At 42.2% G+C, this 24,486-nt stretch overlaps 1 protein-coding gene across 1 annotated transcript; it reads left to right on the top strand.

Annotated features, from left to right (window-relative positions):
- The first annotated feature begins 483 nt into the window (after positions 1-483).
- LOC115400159 (leucine-, glutamate- and lysine-rich protein 1-like) lies at positions 484-23,886 on the top strand. Its single transcript, XM_030107851.1, has 5 exons — positions 484-723; positions 8,268-8,343; positions 12,562-12,726; positions 13,963-14,142; positions 22,588-23,886. The coding sequence occupies exons 1-5, from the start codon at positions 626-628 to the stop codon at positions 23,023-23,025; spliced, it is 957 nt and encodes a 318-aa protein (XP_029963711.1). The 5' UTR covers positions 484-625; the 3' UTR covers positions 23,026-23,886.
- Positions 23,887-24,486: the final 600 nt, after the last annotated feature.

Raw genomic sequence — 24,486 nt, 5'->3', positions numbered from 1 at the left:
CAAAAATACACTGATTAATCTTTGATGTTCAGTGGTTCAGGAAACTGTTGCTTTACCCGTTTAGATGAATGTTGCACCTCAGGGAAACCAATTTAGCCTCAAGCTTTTGTGTCATCCTATTGTACATGACATATTTAAAGGCTCAACTGAATACTATATATTTGGGCGAGCATAATTTTTGTGTATTTCATGACAACATGAAAATGCACTGTTACGATCTGTTTAATAAGACCTATTTGTGTCAAATACTTGATTGTAATCCTAAAAATAAAACACGATAAAGTTGGAGAATTAATGGTCTCTAACTTACCGATCGAACGTTCTTTAACATATACCTGTTGATCTAATGCTACTGGCGTCTGTTTTCTTCATGTGTGCTTGTTCAGTTGTTTAAAATGTGCACTCTCATGAGCTCTTCACAAGCAGATTTTTTAAAAAAAAAACAAGTCATCCTGGAATAATCAGGACATCCGGTACCTGTATCATTGGACTCTTTCATCTTCTGTTTCTTTTCAACAGGTTAAAAGTGGAGTTGGAACAGAAACACAAGCAGTGGTTGTCATGTCAACAGAGGTGCAACAGTGTACAGGAGCAGCTGTCGTCTCAGGAGCAGAGAGGGCAACAAATGAGGCAGAAGTACCGTGCAGCTGTGGAGGAAGCCACACAAGGGAGGAAAGTCCTGGAGAGGAGCCAGCAGGAAACAACACAACTGAGGAAAGAGAGGTCAGCAGTGTGATTGTCTATTCTATTGTGTTCCACAATACAGCGTACGCCAATGTCAATCTCAAAAGGATCATTGTCTTCGTTGTGACAAGACTTATATCTTTCTTGCAGCAGAAACCATTAATAAAGAACACACACACACACACACACACACACACACACACACACACACACACACACACGCACACGCCCCTCTGACATGAGATAATGAAAGTGTTTTTGTTTTTCCTCCGACAACAAGCCCAAAGGGCACTCTGGCCTTCCAGTGAAATCCGCAGCTGACCAATCATAGACAGTTATAGCCTGTAGCTTTGTTTGTTGGTACACCTTTGGTTCAGATTCACAAAAGCCAAGATGCCGCCTTGGTTTTGGGCAGGGATACAGAATCACCTCCAGATGCATTATCTGTCAAGCAGGATGACTGGCTTGTGACCACAGAGCTCAAAATGTTTCTGTCAGGTTGAAAGCTTGCTCTGCTGGAATAATCAATTCAACATATTCCGCTGCGAGAGAGAGAGAAAAAAAAGCTTTGTGGCCCAGGGAAGCATTTCCACCATAAGACGTCTGAGGTAGAGGTAGATTGGATCTCAAGTGAATTCAACCTTCTTCAGATTTCTGTTTTTCTCTCAGCAATCAATTAAATTAACATTCTCCCAACATCTCCAGAGAGAATGACGTCAGGTTTTTATGATGGAATTTCAAGAACAAACGTTCAGTTGTTGTTGTGGATGTGATTATGATGTGTGATCCAGGCAAGTTCTAAATTCAAATTAGCATGTGATCAGTGTAAAGGATTTGGGTAATTTTGATGTTAACCTGTGAAACTTCATGAAGACAGCAGCTTGTTCTGTTGTTTCAGGAAGTTGATACAAACATCCCAGAAACACTTTTTACATTGTTGTGTGAGACTGATTTTGCTTGTGGGCCTTTACTGTGTATCCAACTGTTATTTCCAATTTCCCTCAGATGACCTTTAAACCCTGTGATGCACACTGCAAAAAGCCATAACATGAAAATGAAAGATTAATATTTCAGTGTACAAAGAGAAACTCCAGGGGAGTTTCTTCAGGTAGTTGTTACTGAGCAGCTTGTTTCTCCATGAAATAGTTTCAAGACATCGGCACAAGAAAAAAAATAGGGCAGGAATGTCAGATATATGACTCTGTCTTATGCATATGTTGTATGTCATTTGAATTTATTGGAGAGTTCTGTAAGCCAGGCAGAAATTTAGACTTTTCCTAGTTTCTGAACCGAGGCATGCCCTCCTCGTCAGTGTTTGTCTGTGGATTGTTTTTCATAATCCTCACATTTTAACTTTTAATCTGTTTTCTTGGAGGGATGGCAGTGGGCATGATGGAGCAGAAAGATGGTGTGCGTAGCGCGTCTACATAGGCTATGGAGTAAATTTGACTTCATGGCATTTCATAAGTACTCCGTATCCGTACTCAGTGTTGGCAAGTAGCTAAAGGTTAGTGCTCATACTTGTCCTTAAAAGTGGAATCGGTGCATCTCCAGTTTATAAGTTCCTTTATTGTTATTATTATTATAATTATTATAAGGCCTTTTTTGCTGCAGATGATTGAAATGGCAGATTTTTGCCATTAAGTTCACTCTTAATTTTGTGAATATTGTGAAAACCATATTTGCTTACAATGTGTGAAATTGTGAGGTAAAAAAAAAAAAGTTCTGCAGGTTGGTGCTTCCTCTATCATTCACATAACTTAGTGTAAATGCAAAACTTAGTGGGGCACAATCAAATACCCAAATCAAATACCCAAACGTATTTCTATGGTCGTGTGGCTCTATGAATGTAGTCAAATACCGGACAATTTCAAGGTTGATTCTTTTTCAAGTTTTGGCGTAGTTTCATTTTTTGTTGTCATCTCAAGTTTGTAGGCAGGCTTATTGAAGAAGCAGGTCTCATTCCACTTTCATGGATTTCATAAACCTGAATATGACCTTTAGTTTTACTGGATGGATGATGGAGTCATGCACGTCTCATAGCTGACTCTTTTATCTCAGAGTGTCTTTTTTTGCAAGAATCCTGGAAATCCAGAAACCCCTCTCAAAGTGTGGTTTAAGATTACCATTTTTAAACCTCAGCAAAAGGTACTGAATTTGCTCTTCTTTTGTCAAGGACCAGCCAAAATCCCACAGCATATGTACGGTGACAGTTTATGGGTGGTTTCTGATGTTCTATGTGAGGACGTTCTGTTCCCTTCCGGCTTCGGTCTTTCTTTCTTTCTCACTGTTCTTTCACAGTTTACATCTTGGCCTCATGCTACGCTTCTACAGCATCTCGCTTTTCTCCATTCCTCCAGTGCTTCCTTTTACAGCTCTTTCTGGTTCAGCTCTCTTTGACCTCTCCTGACCTCAGTGATGCACTCGAGCAAATGCACACTTCGGCCTCTGTGCCACCGTGCCGTCAGGCCCTGCTCCAGCGTCTTGGTTGCATAATTTCGCCAGACACATACGTCATCCCTCTGCCCTTAAGGGTCTGTTTATGCAGTTGGACGTACCGTGACAGTACGGCGGTTAATTGTTCACTGGAGTTTAAATGTATATATTACTGAGAACAATTACTGATGCAAGGAGCCCTTTACCGAGTTAGCATTTAACATTTAACCTTTTAGAGCGTTTTATCTAACATGTAATATTTATACTATGTTGTTCACTGTTGTTTTTTTTCTGCATTTAAAGTTAATGAATGAGTTTTGGGAAATGTGATTATTTCATTTTAAACTGAAAGACTATAAAAAAAAAAAAAACAGCACATTTGAAAACAAACAAAAAAAGCATATCGACACCTACCTGTGTTTTGGCTTGTGTAGGGAAACTACTACAAGGGTAAGAGCCATCCCTGTGCAGGGAGAACATGCAAACTCCACACACAAATGCCTCCAACTACATTCAAATTGGGGACAATCATAAAGATAGAGTTTTTCAAGTAAAAGTTCAAATTTAAGTCTTTGTAATGAAGGACAGGTGTTTGATAAGAAAGTTTGATGAGAAATGGCGGAAGCACTGGTGCTGAAAAAACCCATGGGAAGAGGCGATGGATATAGGAGGACTGTAAGAAGCAGAGGAAAAGACGGAAGGAAGGAATTAAGGAAGGAAGGAGGAGAAAAGGAGGTGGGAGGCAGGAGCTGCGGCAGAGAGGAGGGCTGGAGACGTGACTGTGGGTTCAGTGGTTACTTCACACACAGTCTGGCCCTCGCATGCACACGGCCTGGGTCGCAAGGCCACATACACACACACATACACACACACGCACACACAGAGGCATAACATGACAGCGTGCCCCTGATTCAGTATAACTGACACAAAGTTAAAAACATAGCGACAGGGTGAGTGAGGAAAAGGGAAGCGAGAGGGGAGAAAAGAGCGAAAGTGGCAGAAAGTGGAGAGAGTAAAAGATTTAAAAGTCAAGAGAGGTCAGGAGTATCCGTGTGCTTCCTCATCCATCTGTTAAATGTGAGAGGACTTGTTTCAAGTGGTTTCCAGCAGCCAAGTTTTCGTGACAAAAATTATAATCTGTAAAGCCCTGCAGTCTATCTCCATCCGCAAACATTAAGTCATGTTTTTTTTTATTATTATTCCAACAGACTCATAAAAGAATTGAAAAGATGAATGTCAACAACTGGTCGTTGAGATAACGGTTTCCTCTGTTCACTGTCATCTTTTTTTTTCCCGACCACAACCACATACTAAAACAACCCAACTGGATGATATTCATTAACTCTGCGACCAATCTATTTCACCATTTTAAGCACTGTTACAGTTTTTACTGACTAATACTCTTTAAAGAATTTTCTTTCCTTCATTAAGTTACTCTCTTTGAAAGGCTTTTTGTCATGCTGCTCATTTCAAGATATTTTTGTTGCTCACCATCAGACATGCATCAGTAAACAATATCAAAATAATTCTTTATTATGACTACATGTCAAGAGATCCATACAGAACATATTTCAGAATCTATATTGGTTTAAAATCCTACAAATATAGTCAGTCTGAAGAGAACCAAAACAGAAATGTGGTGCAGAGAGAAAGCTTTTTGCTGAAGTTTGCACTTTAGTGTCCTTTTAATTGAAAAATTCAGGTTCATCAGTCATGTTTGAAAGTCCTGGACAGCTGTGCCATTATTGTGAAAGTCTTTGGAAAATGTCCGTCAGAGTCTTGACGCTAAAGGTGAACTGATTGAACCAAAGTACACTATAAAAATACTTTCAAGGCAAGTCTGATGATATTATTCTGCAAATCACTGAAGAGCTAAGAGTAATTTAAGGAATGACATACTGCAATTGAAAAGCCAATTACTGTAATCACAGTTAAATCTAATGTGATTATCGTGGTCATCCACTAAATATGATGATGATTTCAAATGCGTGACACATCCTCACGCCAAAATTCCAGAACACTGATCTCTTAGAGAGTCGGAATAGTGATGGTTTTTGTTGTTATGGTGTGATTATGCTTCTATACTTTTGGGGTCACTGTGTTTTTACCCTGCCGTATTTGTACAGGCAGCTCATGTCTGCTGCAAAATTGTGAGAGTGTGAGAAGATTCTTGACTTTGAAATCTTAATCACCTTTCCAGGTGGAAAATTATGTCCCTGACAATTCACGTGGAGGAAGCGTGATGTCAGCAGAGATTCCTGTCCGCCGTTTACCTCCGTTGTTGATCCGTACCCAGTACAAACCGTTCAGGATCGCCCTTGAGCTCCGCTGCAAAAAGCTGGACATCAGGGGAGTCAGTGGTCTTTGTCTGCGTGTGCACGCAAAGATTGTATCAGCACCAAGTGGAAAAATGGAATGTGCCTTTTGACGAGGAAGCAGCCGCTCGTGCTGCACACACACACTCCCTCCACACACACACACACACACACACACACACGCATGCCTGTCCTTAAAAGCAGCCTGGCGTGTGAGTGAATGAGAGAGTGCTCCCAGATTTTCCCATCATTCCTCCCTGTAATCCCCCCAGACCTCCTTCTGAGGGCTGAATTTGCACGCTCGTGCTCCCTGGGGGGTCACACAAAAACACACACTCACACAGCGGCACACACGCGAACACACACACACGCACGCTCAGGCTCAAAGTTAATTTACAAACTTCTGGCACTTCACCTTTGCAGGGGTGTGCTTTTTTGGCAATGCGGATTTATTAGTGAGAGTGAGACATAAACGCAAGCACTTCAACACACGCACGCACGCACACACACGCACACACGTAGGAGTCCTCTAATACTGGATGCATCAGCAAGTTTGTCACATTTTTAAAAAGGTTTGGCATCTTAAAACTGTAAAATCCTCACATCCAGGGATTTTAACAGTCAAAAATCAAACCAGAAAAGCTCCAAAGCATGCACACAATCTGTACGCACGCACACACGCGCGCATACAGAACAGACATGAGTGTGCATACTGCGTCAACAATCACATCTATTCGAGAAGGTTTTACTCTGATGGATGGATGATTTCTTGAAGTATATTCAGAGGTTCTTTAGCTTTCATCCTCTCCCAGAATCCTGTTCTTTCTCGTGGCTGGAAGACATTTAAATAGGAGCCGTATCTCAGCATCAACCTTGCAACTCTCAGGGTGCGTTCAAGCATGGCTGTCTGTCTGCATCTATTTTTGTGGCCCTGTTTGTGTATGTGTGTGTGTGTGTGTGTGTGTGGGGAGTACCCTGATGTGATTAGCCAGAGCCAGTGGAGTGAATAATATTGTGTCTGCCCTGACTAGGAAGAGACGGAATGTAGCTGCTGCGCTTTATTACACTGCAGATCTTCTGCTTCTCTATCAGGCATATATGCATGGACATCAGCTCACACATTTTTTTCTAAATATATACAAATGATCTCACTTACAATGAGATATAACGCTGGATCATATAGGGTGAAGATTTGTTTTCTTTTATGTGTAGCAGCAGGTGTGTCAAAGATCCAGCTCAAAGGACAAAAACCAGAGAAGTTTTTGTTCAGTTTTTTAGTCAAAAGATCATTAAACATGGATATTTTCACATTTGTATTCAGGCTTCCTTGGACTCCAACCAAGAGGAAAAAGTCTTTGTACTGTTCTGGCCTCATGCAGATGAAAGTGGGCCCTGAAGTGAAATAAGTTTCCCTTGAATAGAGTTTTTCTCAGTGTGTCCCTGCATGTGCCCAAACCTCTGTGCAGTTGTTTATTTTTTTATTTTTTCAGCTTTTCTAAGATGCAGTGTGTTTACAGGCGTCTCTGTGTTCTCTGTGATTTTATGCAGTACAGCAGAATGTGTTCGGAGGGTCGCTCAGAGTTTCTTTGAGAGTTGCTTTCAGAACAGTTCTCTGCCAAGTGAACTGTACAAACATTTGCAAAAAGAAACAGCCGGTTCGTCAGCATGTCTCTGACTGCTCTCAGATTTCTGCTGGTTTACTTCTTATCAGCCGCAGCAGCTGCTGTAACGACATGTTATATTTGGACAGAAGATCAACAAATCAATGAAGTTTACCCTTTCTAGCTCTCCCATCGTGTCTTTCTTCCCATCCGTGTTTTTCTTCACTTTTCCATTTCTCTTCGTCGCTTTCCCTCTTCGACCAGCCATATTTCTGTTATTTCCCCGGAGACTGTTGGGAGTAGTCTTGTTAAATATGCTCTATGCAGGATGACATGCTGAGAGGATCATCAAAAAAGCAGCATGTGTAAATATTATCTGAGCTTTTCGGATCGTGACACATATAGATATGATGTTGGCTTACGTTTGCCGCGCTTATCTATTCAACTGCAGAAAATGCTGCACTGGTGAAATGGTTAATGCAGTGTGGCGTGTGTGTGTGTGTGTGTGTATGTGTGCGTCCATGCGTGCATGTTAAAAAGTGCATTTTTCACTTTTACACAGTTGACTGGCAGACTACATGCTCCAGATCGTGCCGCAGAAGCTCCTGATGCTGTTTGGTTTAATAAAGGCGATGTCTTCTTGTGCTGTTTGTTTACAGCATGCGAGCTTCACGTGCACGCTCCTGTCCTCTGTTTTTGGTATATTTCTGTGGCACAAATAGCCCTGGAGCTCCATCAGTTTGAGCCGTTGTCACGGCGTCATGAGGACGCAGATACTTCCTGTACTGATGTAGACGAGAAACTTTTTAAGAATGACAGGGAGAGAAAAGCTCATTTTGGCTCGTGTGGACAAGGCCTTCCAAAACAAGGTTTCGTCAAACTCCAGAAGCTGAAGCAGCCAGCGAGTGTGAACATCTTTGGTCTCATATGCTAATCTCGGGGCATTTACAGCAGTCTTCCATCTGGATTTGAAAACAGATGGCTGTTTGCTTCTGCTGTAATAAGTAAGACAATGAGTTATTTAGTCCTGCGGCAGCTGCTATTCGAACATGATATCAAATGCAGTTCTCAACTGGATGCGACATTTGTTTTCCCCAACACAGACATCGCTTGCTTAATGTCACCGTGGCATTGAAGTCTTGAGTGAAAATTGAGTTACACTGCATAATTCTCAACAGAGAAGATGTGGGAGTGCTTTAACACTTGAGTGTTTGTGTATTTGTGCTTACAGGGACCTTCTCATAGAGTCTCATGGAAGAGCTTTGACAAAAATGAAGGAGGACTTCAGGCAGCAACTGGCCACAAAGGTAACTATCGACCGCTTTTAACCCATGCTTAAAGAGAAAATAGTGCTGAAAATTGTGCTTCCATACATAACAACCTTCACCTTGCTTCGAGTGTATTCAATCACAAGTAAAAGTATTGTGAGAAAAAAAATCCTCAAGTTAAAGTATTGAGTACTTTTCCAAAATAATTAAGCTATTTTGACCACAGGAACTTTCCTCATGCAGTCAGAACTATTTAAAGGAACATTTTGTTCCTTTCAACCATTATCAGAATTTAGTTCCAGGGTTATTTCCCAAAAGGTCCTGGTTAAGGGGTAATACCGTTGAAAGGTTCAGAGACCATGTATTTAAAAAAATATAAAAAAAAAAAAATCCCATTGGTCTTTGTTGACCTTTTCTACATTTATCAAAATTTAACTCCGATCAAATGACTCCAAGCATCTCCTATGTGTTGGATCTGGATTGCTTCGAGGGCTCGTCTCCTTTCTTTATCAGGTTCTTTACAATACAGTTAAACACCATCAGAAACAGCTGGAGTTTAGACCCTCCCCTGTCTTTACATCCAAGGACAGTTTATCATTGGTTTATGATTTTGGTCTTAAAAGAAGAAATGTAAATAGCGTTACATTTGCAACGCTTGATCGATTCCATCCTGCTAATTTTGATCGGATTCAACAATCATAATGTCAACACGTCGCAGCTGCTCACTAGCTGAGCACCAGGTTCAGCTCAGATAGTTCTCACAAAAGGTTTCAGCCTTACAACACCATTGTCTGCAGAGCTAAAAGCATAATGTTTTAATTATGTATCATGAGCTCAAACAAATCAAGACTCAGCTCAGTAACTGTGGATGTGAATCAGTTTGTGATTAGTGATTTGTTCCAGTTTGTTGAAGTAAACAGACTTTTAGGACGGCTTCCAAAGCAGTGTCACAGCTCAGAGGAGTTTAATAGGGGAATCCTGACACACGCACGCACGCACACGCACACACACACACACACACACACACACACACACACACACACACACACACACACACACACACACACACACACACACACACACAGTGTGGTTGAGATTAAGAGGCTCCAAGACCACCAGTCTGTACAACACCAGATAAACAATGAAACAGAAAAATACAGACACTCATAGAAAACCGATCTGTCCTTTATTAGTGAAACAGTGTCATAGTGTGTCGTGCTACGGGAAAAGTCACTGAGTTTTAACTGTATGTCACAACAAAGAAGACACGTCAGGAGAATAAGGAGGAAAACATCAAACACTGTTTCAAATTTACATTATTTTCCATCATTCTTATTTTTTCATTTGATACAGATTTATCTTTGTAATTGAAAAATGTGCTGTAGTTTTCCCCAAAATACAGCGGTTTGAAGACTTAGAAACAATTCAACCAAACATCTGTAAGTGGTAGAAGGTTGTAACACAAAAACTGCTGTAGGACCAATAGTTTTAGGTTTTTCATATCGTGTGTGTGTCACTTGACACGCACTTGACCTTCACTGCCACCTCAACCCCACGGAGCATTCCAGACACATTTAATCCCACAAATTGCATCACACAAAACCCACTCTGTCATCGAGCGTTTCTGGTCACGGTGATCAAAGCGAGTCTGCAAGCAGAACTCGAAACCGACGAGAAACGAGATGATGAGAAATTTGTCTTGCCGAGACTTTTTTTTGTTAAAGGCCGAACGTGCGAGCCGCGGACGTGCTAAGCGCTCGGTCAGCTCGGTCCGCAAAGACTGCAGCCTCGCTTAAGCCAACCCTGTCATCAGAAGCAGCTGCCTGTCTGTCAGCGGCGCGGCCATTTAAAGCACCGAGACGAGAGTGACTGGACAATCTGTTTTCACCACACTGACTGACAGAGCACATTTACGAGACAGAAATAGTTTTTTGCGTTGGCTCAGTATAAGGAAATCCGCTGTTATGAATTAACTCACTGATTTTATAGTGACGCTGGAGAGTTCTTCTTCTGGGAAACTGGCTGAGAAGGAGCCTCGTCTCAGATACTGTTAATAATTCCAGTACATGTAAAAAGTTGAAGTTTATTGTGATTTTATCTGTTGCTGGATGAGACAGCTCGACATTAAGTACACAGGAGGGAATACAAATTGACTTGAAGCCTAAAAAAGTCCGGGAGATCCCACAGCGATGCGCACGTCTCTGAGTCAGTGTGCAGACTTATATATTCACTGAACTGGAAGCTTATCTGTTCTGTGGGACACAAGGTCAAAAATGCCGCTCCAGTCACTTTCGATGTATGCCGAGGCCTATTGTGCTTTGTTCGTTTCTCTTCTGTTTCATTCTCCGACTTCATAGCTGTGGGAGTGCTGCCGGCATGGCATTGCTAAGCCTGCAGTGCATGCTGAAGGACAGCTGAGCACACACACCGATGCACATCCATTTGAAGACACTGACACATGCTGCAGACCCACTAAGACGGTTCCCACACACACATTCATCCAGGTCATTGTTCAATCTGGGCTTCCTGACCTCACAGGAGTTTATGCCCATGAAAAGGAAGTGGTCACTTCTTAAATACCAGCGACAGCTGTATACATACACACACGCCTGCGCACGCACGTATACACACACACACACACACACACACACACACACACACACACACACACACACACACACACACACACACACACACACGCACGCACACACACACACACGCACACAAAAGGATATACACACACAAACTGTCCATGTTCCTCACACGTAAATTCACCCTGCTAAGAGGAAGTGGTGTTTTCTCATTTGATCCAACACACGCAATCTTCGTCTCTCATGCAGCCTCCCAAACCAAAACCAGAGTAAACACACACGCAAAGGGTCAAATATGCACTTTTTCACACGCCAATCTGCTTTTTTTCTCTCACACCCACATCCACTATTTCTTCTCCTCTTTCACACTCGCAGGCATAAATACACACGGGGGCTCACACAGATAAACACACGCTCAGAAACACAATGGTTTCATGGCAGCGGCGCTCGCTTTGTCAGACCTCTTGTCCCGGTAGAAAGAAAACACGGTGGCCTTGGCAAAACTTTGTGGAGAATATGTCACATGCGACTTTGGTGCCTCATTTAAAGAGACGGAGCTGGTGTTTTAATTCCCCCAACCGTTCATTTTTTTTTTTTTTTTTTTTCCGCCTGTGGGAGTGTGATGATCGGGCCAGTCACACAGCAAACTGCTCTGACTGTCACGCACCATTGGAAAAACAGACCAGCCAAAAAAAAAAAAAAAACCTTCCTATTGCAAAAGCTCCTCTTATGAATAGAGTTCAATTTTTTTCCTATTCTGAGCTTTCATCAGCAGTGACATTCACCCCAAAATACAGCTTTCAAAAGTCTCTTTTACAGGTTAAACGACAACATAACATTTAAAAAGGGAAATAATTAAATGAAATACAACAGAATTTGTGGCAGCAACTATAACTGCCAACGCAAAATGAGTAAGACAATACAATAATAAACATTCCAAGTGATCCTGGACTTTATTGCACAGAATGTGGAGGGAATTTGTGTGGGAGATGAGTGGGGGTCCTCTGAAATACAACTGACCTTCTTTTACAGTCAATGTATTGGCATGGGGGCGCAGTGGTCTGTTTGTGATGTGCTTCTCCACCCTCACCACCCACTGCAGGTCCTCTCTGTTCTCCTCTGTGCAGCTGGAGAACCACAGTGCAGCAGTAGATCAGGATGTTCTGAGCATATATCAATTTTCAGAGCTAGAGGTCCAATAAATCGAAAAATGGTCTCCAGCCAGACTGTGCAAGATCATGCAGTGTGGGCTGTAACATTTCAGCTTTCAAGGTACTTCGAATTAGATTCTGTTTCAATTCATATTGATTCTTCCCACCACCTTGTTTTTTTTTTCTTTTCATAATACTGACAAATCTCTCTGTGACCTTCCTGATTCCTTTTTATATTATGAATAGATCTACTCTTATTGGACTGTTTCAGCTCTGATTTAGAGGTAAGCTTGAGGATGTGGGCTAAACTGAAGTACACTTTGGACTTGCCAAAACAAACTTGGAACAGACAAACAGTTTTGGATGAAAAAGTGTGTACATTTCATAAAACTCTCAATGGCATTTCCTTTGTCTGTTTCAATACTCACTTTTATGCTGCATCGTCGTTATGTGCACTAGTGAATTGGTATTTAGTAAAACAATCATCTCCTGTTTGATATGTTTGATTCTTTTAGGTGTCTGATGCCCTCAAAGAGCAGAGATCCCAGAATGCACTGTACTTAAAAGAGCAGATGGAGAAGTTTCGCAGAGAAGTGGAGCTTGAGCTCAGTATCGACATGGAGAAGAACCAGCTGCTGCTGCAACACTGGCAACGAGAGAATTCCCAACTTCAGAAAAAGGTGCAAACCAGTTGGCCAGAAATGCTGTTAATCAACATCACAGGACATACAAGAAATCAAGTGTGATACACTGCTTTAAAAACCCATCTGTTCTCAAAATAAAACTCTTGAACTGTCCTATTACATTTTTTTTATCTTTCTTGCCTATCAGGTCCTTGGAAAAAGAAATAACAAATGATATGAATACAGATAATAGGAAAGAGCATGTCTTTCACTTCCTGTATATATTTTTTTTTTTTTGTCATTTTCTTTTCTATTTCGGTTCTGCTTTGGCCTTTTCACTTCTTGACATGTCTGTTTTTCTGCTTCATTTCTTCTCTCTGTGGAATTCAATGAGCAGGACTTGGTTGCAGGTCCAAAGAAATGTATGTGAAATTTAACAGTGATCCTAAATTGTCTATAGGTGAGAATGTGATCTTGTGTGTTTCCCCCTGTGAAGGACGAGTGACTCCTCACGTATAGTTAGCTGGGATGCCTGACAATCCTAAACAGGATGAAGCGAACTAAAAGATGGATGGATGAATGGATGGATAGAGGGATGGACAGACAGACTTGGTTGCTTCAGCTGTGTAACAGAATTTCATTTTTCAAATTTTACACATGTTGCTGTTTTTACTGTGGCAGGAATTTTTCTCTCTGTTGGGCTTCATCTGCACAAGCATCACATTTATAGCTGTGAGGTTTAATAACAAGTGTAATGCAGAACCTTGTTCTCAACATGTGCGTCTGCTTACCTTGTATGTGTGTGATTGTTTCCCTTGCGTGCTTTGAACATTATCTGAATACATCAACAGTTTTCATTTGGAACAACTCTGTATTGCTGCTTTGTGTTTGTCACAAGAACGCTTCAAGAACGCCCCAAAAAACTTCAAGGAAAGTCGTGGTTTCTAATGCCTGGAGTTTGCGTGCAGATTCCACATTCACCAGATGAACTAAGAATTTTCGGTTTGTGAATGTCTTACAATCTTGCCTCAAATGTGTGACTGTCATGTGTCAGTTCTTGACCATGTAAACACGGAGTCCCTCCTCAGGCCAACAATCATTGTGTCATCAGACCTTATGCAAAATGGAGCTCATAGAAATGAGTGTAGAAGCTGCTGGATGAGGCCTCCCAACAGAGATCCTCAAAAAAAAAACAAAAAAAAAACAAATCCCACTATGTTCCTCTTCTCCTCCTGATGCACAAAGATCAGCTTAACACTATAAACAGTCTGATATGTTTTTATCTTTCACCAGTTGAAGGAGAAAAATCTTCAGCTGCAAGATCTGCATGACGAGCTGCTGCAGGAGAAGAGCAGCATGGAGGAGCAGAGAAGAACACAAGATGAACGAGTCCAACAGGAGGCGCTACAGCTGAGCCAAGCCAAAACTGAAGTGGACTTACTGGCTGAGGAGAACACTGAACTTCACCAAGAGGTGTGTCCGTGTATATGTGTGTTAATCACGTTTTTATCCATGTGGCGTTTAGCTCAATCGAAACAAGAAAATTAACCCAGTGCATAAAGGAACCAAAATCATTAGAATTTGCTTCATGTGTGTTTCTGTTCACTCTGAGCTGGTGTAGATTTACTGAGTGTGTATTTGTGTGAGCGTGAATCGTGATCGCAGCTGAAAGGAAGTGAGCGAGCGAGTGAGTGAGGTTTGGTTTGATTGAGAGAGCGAGGAGAACTGGAGACAGACAGATCTCATATTTGCTTTGGCAGCGAGGTCCGCCGTGATGGATCTCAGTGCCAGCGCGAACCAAATGGAGCTGAATTAAATTGTGAAACAACACGTGAAAAGGTGGAAGCCAGTGTAACAAGGAAACAGGACGGATCAATGCTCAGAGCGAGGAAGGGATGAAGGAAAGATACTTTGTGTATGTGCGTGCGTGCATGCATGCGAGTGTGTGTGTGTGTGTGTGTATGTGTGTTGGATTGAGCGGAAGAGAGTAAGAGAGCAAATTACACCGACAGGAAGAAAGACAGAACAGGATGGACAGCTCCCTGAAGTAATGAGCAAGAGTGGCTTTGCTGGACAGTGTGTGTGTGTGTGTGTGTGTGTGTGTGTGTGTGTGTGTGTGTGTGTGTGTGTGTGTGTGTGTGTGTGTGTGTGTGTGTGTTTGTGCGTGGCTGTGTGTGGACACATGGGGCTGCCTGTCTTGAGGGGAACAGTCTGAGGTTGTACTCACGACACATCTCAGCTGTCTGACCGCTAACACACACACGCACATGCAGACACAACCACACACACACACACAATCAAGTCCCTTTTTTTGGGACGTGTTTCCCTCTGTGCCCTCTACCTCAACTCTACCCTTCGATTGACTTTTCTTTCTTTCGTTTTTTTCATCAACTCATGTTTATATGCATTTCGCTTTATTTATTTTAATGTGTATCTTCTTTACAATAAGGCCTTCATTTTTCAGGATGTGTTGAATGTAACTAAACACTAAGAAAACCAATTTAATGGAAGAAAAACTGCTGAATGGAGCAGAACAGAACACAATACAAAGAATAAAATGTAACAACTCTATTATTGTTAGCTTGACAAGTCCAGCAAAGTGATGAGGAAGAGGGAGAGCTTTAAGCCACTGCATCTATGAGCAATTATCTGCGATCTTCATTCATTCATCCGTCTTATTTTGCTTTATCCAACTTGACGTTACAAGGCACTGGAACCATAATCTTTATGGACAAACTCCGGGTACACCATGGACAGATCACCAGATCAGCCACAGAAAGGAACTCATAAAACTTTACTCAAAGTCATCTATTAGCCTCAGATGGACGTTTTTGGGCTGTGGGAGGAAACTGAACTGGCAAACTCCACCCCAGAGCATCTCCTTTGAGTCTGAGTTGAGCCCATGAACTCGGATATCTAGGTTTTTCACTCTACCATCTGACCTACTGAAAAGAGAAAAATTAAACTCATTGAGGATGAGATCGGCCATTGACAAGACAAATTATATTTTCAATATAGAGCAAATTTACTCTGAAAATGAACATGGTTTAAGAAAAGTTAATTAAATTCTCCACATTGTGTTCCTCATTGTTTTATTTTTGCACCATAACATCTACAATGTGAAAACTTCATTGGAAATAACTGATTGGAGACTTGAAAACAGGATTTTAAGAAGACCAAAATGCACAGAATTTGTGGATGTTTTAAGAACATTTCATCTAATTACGTTTATTACATTTTGAAATCTTTTGGAGAGTGAAAAAATAACCTCACAGCTGATAGTTGCGAGATACTTTTCAACTAAATGAGTTCTAACATTTTGTCTTGAATGTTTGCATTCAGCGTGTGAGATGCATTGAAAAACCAAATAGCTTCATGCCAAAAATGTTGGGAAGCAGGCGACATAACTGTCAATTGCTTGTGTCTGTTGCTGACTTTTTTTTAAGCGAAAAAGAACTTTAGATAAATGAAATAAATTGGGGTTAATGTGAAAATAAAATGCCATTCATAAGGTCCTACATTAAGTAATTTGACATCAGAAAGCCGCACAAGTTCAGTTGGACTAATTTTTGTGGCCGAAGGTGAAAGTTACTGAGACCACATGTGTCCTATTTTCATAAAAGCAATAAGCCATGAGGGGATCTCGTGTTATTGGTTGCAAATGTTCAGATGGAGGCCATGATGAACAAGAATTTTGTGGCCATAGGACATTTACTCCATAACCCCCCCTTATGTGAACTTTTTCTACAGACAGTATCCTTTAGCTGCTTCCAACGTATTGGCTTTTATTTACTTCACTTGTATATCTTGTATGTCTGATATTTGCAGCTGTGGAAATAGCAGTGATGAATGTTTGAACTTCTGAACGCTCTGCATTGGAACCACCTTTGGCTGCTTCTCATCAGCTAATGAGGAAACACAACAAAGTGGACAATGTTTAATCCAGACAAGCTGAGACGCTATAAAAGCACAAAATCAGTAGATTTTCCACAAATCGGGGAGGCACGACTTCCTCATTATAGGTGATAATATCCATTGCATCAATAGTTGTTTTTGTAGCTTTTCAAACGTCTTTATTCAGAGCATATGGCTGAACAGGTGTTAAACCTGTTGTATAAGAGCATTCTGCTATCACACAGTATTGTACTGCTTTTACAAAGCCAAATTTAAAAGTTGTTCCAGTCCTCCCAGAATGATCACAGAAGGGAAACAATCTGATGCCTTTGTCTTCGGAGGTTATCAAGTCAAGTCATTGCCTCCTTTCCTGCACTCATCACTCCTTGATCACTTCATGTCTGCCCCCCCCTCGCTCATGCAGCTGAGCTCTGTACGGCTGCAGCCTGACAGCCCTCCGGCAGCCCTCCCTTTGTGTCCACCCACTGTCTCTTTAACTGCCTCCCTTTCAGACAGCCTGTCCAGATAGGTTCAGCCAGTTCAAGGTGCCCTGATGCCAATTTCACAGCTGACATGCTCTTTTATGTCATTCATGGACCTTCAGCACAGCGGCTCCTACCCCCCCACCCCCCACCACCACCACCTCTGTACTCCTGTTCTCATTTGATTTAAACGACCTCTTTTTTTAATGTGCTGTGTCTGTAGTTAAAGCTGATCAGACAGATAATCCCTTTACATGACTTTTTTCCCTTTCTTTCCCCAGACTTTTCCTTCTGTTCTTCACTCCAATCTCTAACGATTGCTCCCGGTTCTTATCTAACTCTTGCTAGCACTTGTCATTTTTTTATACGTTTTATACGTGTAAGAGTGTGTGTGTGTGCGCTTGCGTGCGTGCGTGTGTATTTGAGGTAATTGGCTTTTGATCGTGACCTTGCGATATCACTCTGTTGCTAAGATACTGATGTATTTTCCTGAAGTGCTGGAGCACATCAGTGACCTTTCACCCACCAGGATTTTTAGACGGTAAAATAATCAATCTCCTGAGATGAGTTAGTCTTTTTAGGACCACAAATATAGAGCCGGTCTTGAACAACACTCTCCACAAGTTATCAAAGCAGCCACTTTTATATTTGTGGTATCTGTCCTTCAAAAAGTAATATCCTTTCACAGACACAGTCCAAATGGCAGATTTGAGCATAACAGTCGTGACGAGCACTCCAAGGTTTGTTCCTCAGGAGATGGAATAGATTTTCACGTATGCAGCTTTTACAGAAATAATGTGTTTGGAAGACTTATAGCATCTCTAAATTATGAAATGTCTTGACGTGGCCTAATGTAGAGTCACCAAACACCCTAAATGTATGTCTGTGCACAGGGGGAACATGCGAGTTCCGCAGAGAAAGGCCCATTCTGGACTCGGTCCCACAACCTTTCAGCTCAGAGGTTATACCACTACACCTTTGATTTGCAGAGTGAAAGTCAGAACAGACAGAAAGCAAAAATCCTGCCTTGAACTGGCTTTGTGAAATGGGCTTACGCCGTCTGACCCTGCCCCGTCACTCTGCACTGTGGCCGTCCCCTCCCGTCCCCCTTCCCCCCCCTCCGCCTGTCTGAAGCTCGTTGCTGTTGACCGGGACAAGAGGGAAAGGTCACTGTGTGTCTGGGAGAAAAGACGCGTGACCTCTAACCTCCCGCTAAGCTCTGAGGTCACACAACAGAAGAAAACACGATGTGTTTCAGTGTTATTTTCTATCTGCGTGCTTACCGTGTCTCCTGTGTTTGTGTGTGTACAGTAGCGCAAAATTCACAAACTGTATTATGTCGATCAGCGAGTGCGCACGTGCGTTCACGTGCGTGTGCATGTGCATGCTTCACCACTGGAATGTGGTTTACAGTTTTAGATTAAAAGCAGGGGCTCTGTGAGTTTGCGTGTGACTTCCTTCTAATAGCCCTGTAATCCTGCTCTCACTGGGAGCCCCTAATGATGGCTGTCTCTCTGTGCAGCAAGACTAACATGCACAAAATACACACACACACACACACACACACACACACACACACACACACACACACACACACAAACAGTCTTGTATTTCTATCCTTGTGGGGACCGTCCATTGACTCCCATTCATGTCTAGCCCCTAACCCTGACCCTTACCCTAACCCTAACCCACACCACAACAAAGCCTAACCCTAAAGAAATGTTTTTGCACTTTTACTTTTTTCAGTAACAACAACATGGTCAAGAAAACACTGTTTCTCCTACTTAGGACCGGAAAAAGGTCCCTACAAGGCACGTCGTTCCACGTTTTGCTATCCTTGTGGGGACATTTGGCCCTGACAAGGATAGAAATACAAGAACACACACACACACACACACACACACACACTTACATGATCTAACACTTGCCTGCATATTAACAGGGAAGGAAAGAGACTCATATACACACACCACAAGGAAGTGGCCCCACACATGCGTGTAGACTGTCACACACACTCAGTAAAAAGTGATACGGTTGCACAAGGTGTGACACACACCGCACGGAACATGAATAATGTGGATCGTACGCACATTCTAACACATCAACATGTGTTCAGAATTATAAACACATATGAATTATGCACAAAATATGAAAGTAACACACACACAGTTAATATTTCATCTTTTTCATTTTAATATGAGACATTGGACAGAAACTAGAGTTATTTCACCTTTAAAACACACACACCACTCCCTGCAAGGTGGCATGTGTTTAAGGTTGGAAGAGTGCGTCGTTCCCACCATGTCATTTATCATCCTGTCGCAGCTGATGGATTCATGAATGTTTGGTGTGCAGTCTGGCTGGTGCGAACATTAAAAGCTCCAGAATTACTGAAAACCACCAAACCGCCGCTCTTTACCGAGCTGTGAATAGATCGAGGTGTTTCATCTGATGTTTGACACATCTGGGGAAGTGTTATAATACAATTAGCAGCATGCATTACCCAATGCTGTTAGCCTAGCCGAGAAATGCGTTTCATTAAATAACAGTATTTCTTTTTTTATATATATATATATAGATTTAGTATTAAAGTGAGATTATGTCAGCTTGAAAGGGGTAAAGTATTTAGGAGATAAAATAGCAGTGAAATGTAACATTGATTAATTTTCTGTTAAGAGCAGCCTTCACAGCAGATGTTCGAAAACTTTACATTAATGTTGCTGCTTAACTGAGGCTACATGCTGGACGGGTCCAGCTAGAATTATTTCACCCCTGGTGGCCACAATAATTACAATAGAATCAGTGCTGGGTTGCATTTATTTAAAAGCTGTAGTTTCCAACATGTAAGGCAGAACCAGGATACAGCGATTAATCTTAATCTTAAGCGATTATGATTATGAAATACATTCAAACAAAGGGATTTAAAATAGTGTAAAAAGGAGAATAAATATAGAAAAAGCTTCATTAGGATAAAGATTATTACATTTATCTTATTTTTGATGTAATTATGCAAACACTATTGATATGAACACGTTTCTCAAATGGTTTTCTTGTCAGTGTGAAATGAAACGGCTGCTTTACCACCAACTGTTAATAATGACGTTGCAGGTCAGGTTGTTACTCGGTGGAGGTGGAAATGGCAGCTGTTAAAAAATCAAATCTCACAAGCTTGATAAGAGTAAAGCAATCTCCCTTTGTTCTGTTCAGTCCAATCAGTTGCATGTCAGTCATGGAAGCTCCGCCTCAGAACAACACGTGGCAGATGTGATTTACAATTTCTGTGGTTTTAATTACGTTATATTCCCACACAGACTGCCACCTTTCTCAGTCTTCTCTAAAAGTGAAATTCCTATGTTCAGGTTTGTCGCTTCATCATTTCACGATGCAAACATGCGTCTGTGACCAAACGGCAGATGGCCGTGGTGATGTGAACCGTTCAAATGGCACATGTTTACAATTAAACGAGCCAGTGAGCAGTATTTATGGCCGTGCTCCATATTGGTGGGAAATGCATATAAAATCACAAGAAAGCTACGAAACGCTCTGAACAAATAGCTTTTTATTTTCCCAACTCGGGCCTGGGACATAAAGCGAGCAGCTTTCCCGTCTCCCACTGTTTGCATGAATCGGTCACACGACAACTGTGGATGGTTTTAATTGAACTTTCACTACAAAAGCTTTATTTTTCAGTGGAACATCAGATTTTGATAAAGCAATGCCTCACATGTTGCCTTCTTTTCCACATCTGATGCTTTTCACTAACAGACACTTTAGTGGTTTAGATATTAACAGCTCGCTTCATGTTTGTGGATTTATCTGTTTTTATCTGCACACATGTTGGCAAGCAGCAAGAATTTTCCAAATTCTATTCCAGGTTTGTGGGGGCGGGGGGGGGGGGGGGGGGGGGGGGGGGGGGTTCTGTGTGGCATCTGCGTGTTTTTCCTTTGCGTAGGTTTTCCCAGGTACTCGACTCCAGCCCCCATAATTTAAACAAGTCAGCATAGAAGCTAGATGAATGGATTTCTATTTGCTCAGTTGATCTGCAATTGAAGTTGAATTCTTGCCTTCATGTATCCCGATGTGCTTCTTTCCTCTTTTGTTTCTGCGGTGTCGTGCTGTGATAGTCTGCTGCCTGCTATTAATACTGCCCTGCTTTCACTGTGCTAGAGCAGCGTGTCTGTTGGGTCTCACTGACCGAGTGTCTTTGACTGTGTCACGTTCTTAGTGTCACCGTGTTTCTCTGCATGGAAACCCTTTTTTTTTAACTGCACACGCAGCAAGATTGATTATCTCCGCTTCATGCACTTTCTGCGTGTTTTTTTAAGCCATGTTCACTTGCACGACAATGACATTTAGCTTATATCAACAGTTAACACATTTATTGAGCAATTTCCTCTCATCCCATATTTATATGTGACATCAGATTTACTGTTGACACAGTACACATTCATTCCAAAGGTGGCACAATATTCACGATCGCATTGATCAGTGTACTGACGAAAAGGCGTCCAGATTAAGGTTGTTAACATGAATTCCAAATTTCCAAAAATTTACTTTGGGGCATCTTAGCAGGTAAACCTGCTTTCAGTGTATTTAATTTGAAAGATTTGGTCCTGAGTTTAAAGCTCCCCACCAAGAATCAGGTGAAATTACACAAAGTGAAATTCATCCTTGGGTAGTACTGCATAAGTCCAGTTCACATTGTCTCCTGAATGCCCCCACTTCATGAATTTAAACCTCACGTTCACTATCTGTTTTATATTTACCCCGGCAGCTTTAAAAAGGATTGCATTGTGTTCATGTTCTCCTTTCCAAAGATTAAAGATGAAGGCTGCTCTGGGTTCACCTATTCACCATTTTTATGAATGCGGTCACTTAAGAAAGCCTTGAGGTAATGTGTCCATATTTAACACAAACTCTGTAATGCTCTGGTCACCCTGTGGTGGTCAAAGGTCACAGTCACCGTGCTTTGACGTCTCCAGACAGTCATGAAGGAATTTCTCTCTATGTTCTCTCCAGGATTAAAGTGACGGTCCGCTCACACTGTCTGGCTGCGTCTCAAAGACATGCTTGGCCTGCTGGCATGGTGGCTCTTAATTGTGTCTTTCTGTCTTTGCCCTGCGAGGAACTGATTGTCCGTCCAGAGTGTCCACCGCATTACATCATAGGTCAGCCGGAGGGTCACCCGCCCCTCATGACCCTGCTGTGGATGAAGTGGACACAGAAAATAACTCAGTGGATGGCCCAGGTCGCCGTGTCTCCATATTTATCCCGTTTTTATTAGTGGAATCATGAAAGTGTATACTTAATCTGATTCATAGCATTTTTTTTTTTTTTTTTTACATTTCTGATACAACACACACTTTAACTGTGGCGGAGGCTTAATATCAAAGCAAACACTGTCTCGGGCGAGCAGCTCTACCTTCCCTCAGATCACACTTTCAAAACCCTGTGAATCTAGACAAATGTTCCCACACTGCTAGGAAATAAATAATATCATGAACTAGCAGTAAACTTATGTTGATATCTTGTCTCCCTCTAGGTGGCGTTACTCCAAGAGGCCGTGAGGAGGGAGTGCGAGGAGCGGGAGGAGCTGACTGCCGCCCTTTCTCGAGCCCAACAGGAGCTGTGCGAGCGGCGATCCCGTGTGTCTCACCAGGGCGCCTCGGGGCCTCGGCCAGACTCCATACAGAGGCCGACTGCCCGGGGGCAGAAGAATTTCCATCTCCACAGCCAACCCCGGGCACCTCTCACTCGCTCTCCAGCCTCCCCAAACACACTCCGACACTCCCCTCCCGGCACAGACAAAGACGGAGGCCGGGGAACAGATGGAGGGGAAGCAGAGAGGAATGCGGAGTCCCGGAAAAGTGCTGCGGCGTTCGGCGAAGACAAAAGACGCGAGGAGACCCTGCCTCGGCTGAAAGCGAGTGAAGTCAAACACAAGGTCAGCACAGTGACAACAAGGAAGGACAAAGTATAGGGAGCAGATCTATGTGAGCTCTCCTTGCAGTATTGAACCAGAAGCAAGATCGTGGTATTGGTGCCTCCCTGTTTCTAACAGTATTTATTTGGTTGCTCTTAAGACTCCTTCATCACCGCCTCTGAAAACTGACACGCAAATGAAGCTCAGGGCACGACGTCTGATCTTGTTGATACAAAAGTAAACTCCCAGTACACACAACTCTCCAACAGTCATCCACTTGTTCCCTCACAACCTGACTCATGCAGTCTCAGTGGCACGCACTCGACACACACACACACACATACACTCATGCACAGCCTGTCATGAGGGCAGGGCTGAAGTGGCATGACAGCGTGTCCCCTGCCACCCATGGACACAAACAAAAGGCAGGCAAACACAAAAGAAACTACAGCAAACACCCCCAGTAAAACACACACACACACACACACCACGTATGTGACAGGCTTTGTGTGTTACTGACATCATTCACTCCAGTGGAAGGTCTTTCCATCCTCCCCTTCTCTGCTCACTTCCTCCCCTTTCGGGATGCGTAAAGTGTGTGTGTGGCATGGAAGTAATTTCCCCACTCGCTGGCACACGGCACACAAGCTTTTGATTCGACTTCTCTCTGTCCCTCCTTCCAATCCATCTGCGAGAGGACGCACATGTGCACATCGTTTGCTCAAAAAAGGTGGATTTTTTTTTTTTTCATCCTGCCAACGTTTCCTGTTTGCCAAAACACATACACACACACTCACACGGTTTATCTGCTGAAAACCTTGGTCCATACAGAGAGGATGTGCTGAATTACTGAACAATGAACATTTTGTGCTGCTGAAACCTACTTTTCTGCCTTTGATGTGTTTCTCTGAGGGTTTAAATGGCATATTTCCTATAAAACAACACAAATTACATTTTCTAATGATGTACTATCAGGAATAAAAAGAAAAAAGGACAGTCTACTTTTATTCGTGAGATCATATATAAATTTTAAAAAATGATTTTTAATTAAAAAAAATCAAAACTCCAAAGTATTTTGTGTTCAAAACCCATTATTTTCTGTGTGTATGGTTTCCTTTGAAAACGCCATTTTCCCTTGATGTGATCTGTGTGACAGAAGCACCTCTTTTGTGCTTTGCTGCTGATTTGTTGTTGCCTTCCTGTGTTTGAGCGTGTGGCCTTGTGTATGTTTACTGTGTGCGTGCATGTGTGTGTGTGTGTGTGTGTGTGTGTGTGTGTGTTTGTGTTTCCAGGCAGTGATTGTTTCTGTCCTGACACCACCATTACTTACTTTTTATGCCTCCACAGAGGCAACAACTGTGACCAGAGCCATTATGTTTTCAGGTTGAAATACAATTTCGCAGGAACAGCTGGAGGATTTTTATAGTCCGGTCCAAAAGTTCAACTGGACTCAAATATAAAGTCAGGGTCAAAGGTCAAAGACAGTTTGTCTTCACAAAACGTGTTGGTATCTTCCAA

The sequence above is a fragment of the Salarias fasciatus genome, chromosome 14, assembly GCF_902148845.1.
Source record: "Salarias fasciatus chromosome 14, fSalaFa1.1, whole genome shotgun sequence".
NCBI lineage: Eukaryota > Metazoa > Chordata > Actinopteri > Blenniiformes > Blenniidae > Salarias > Salarias fasciatus.
Note: the sequence above shows the minus strand (reverse complement) of the source record. Positions and strands in the feature narration are given on the sequence as shown.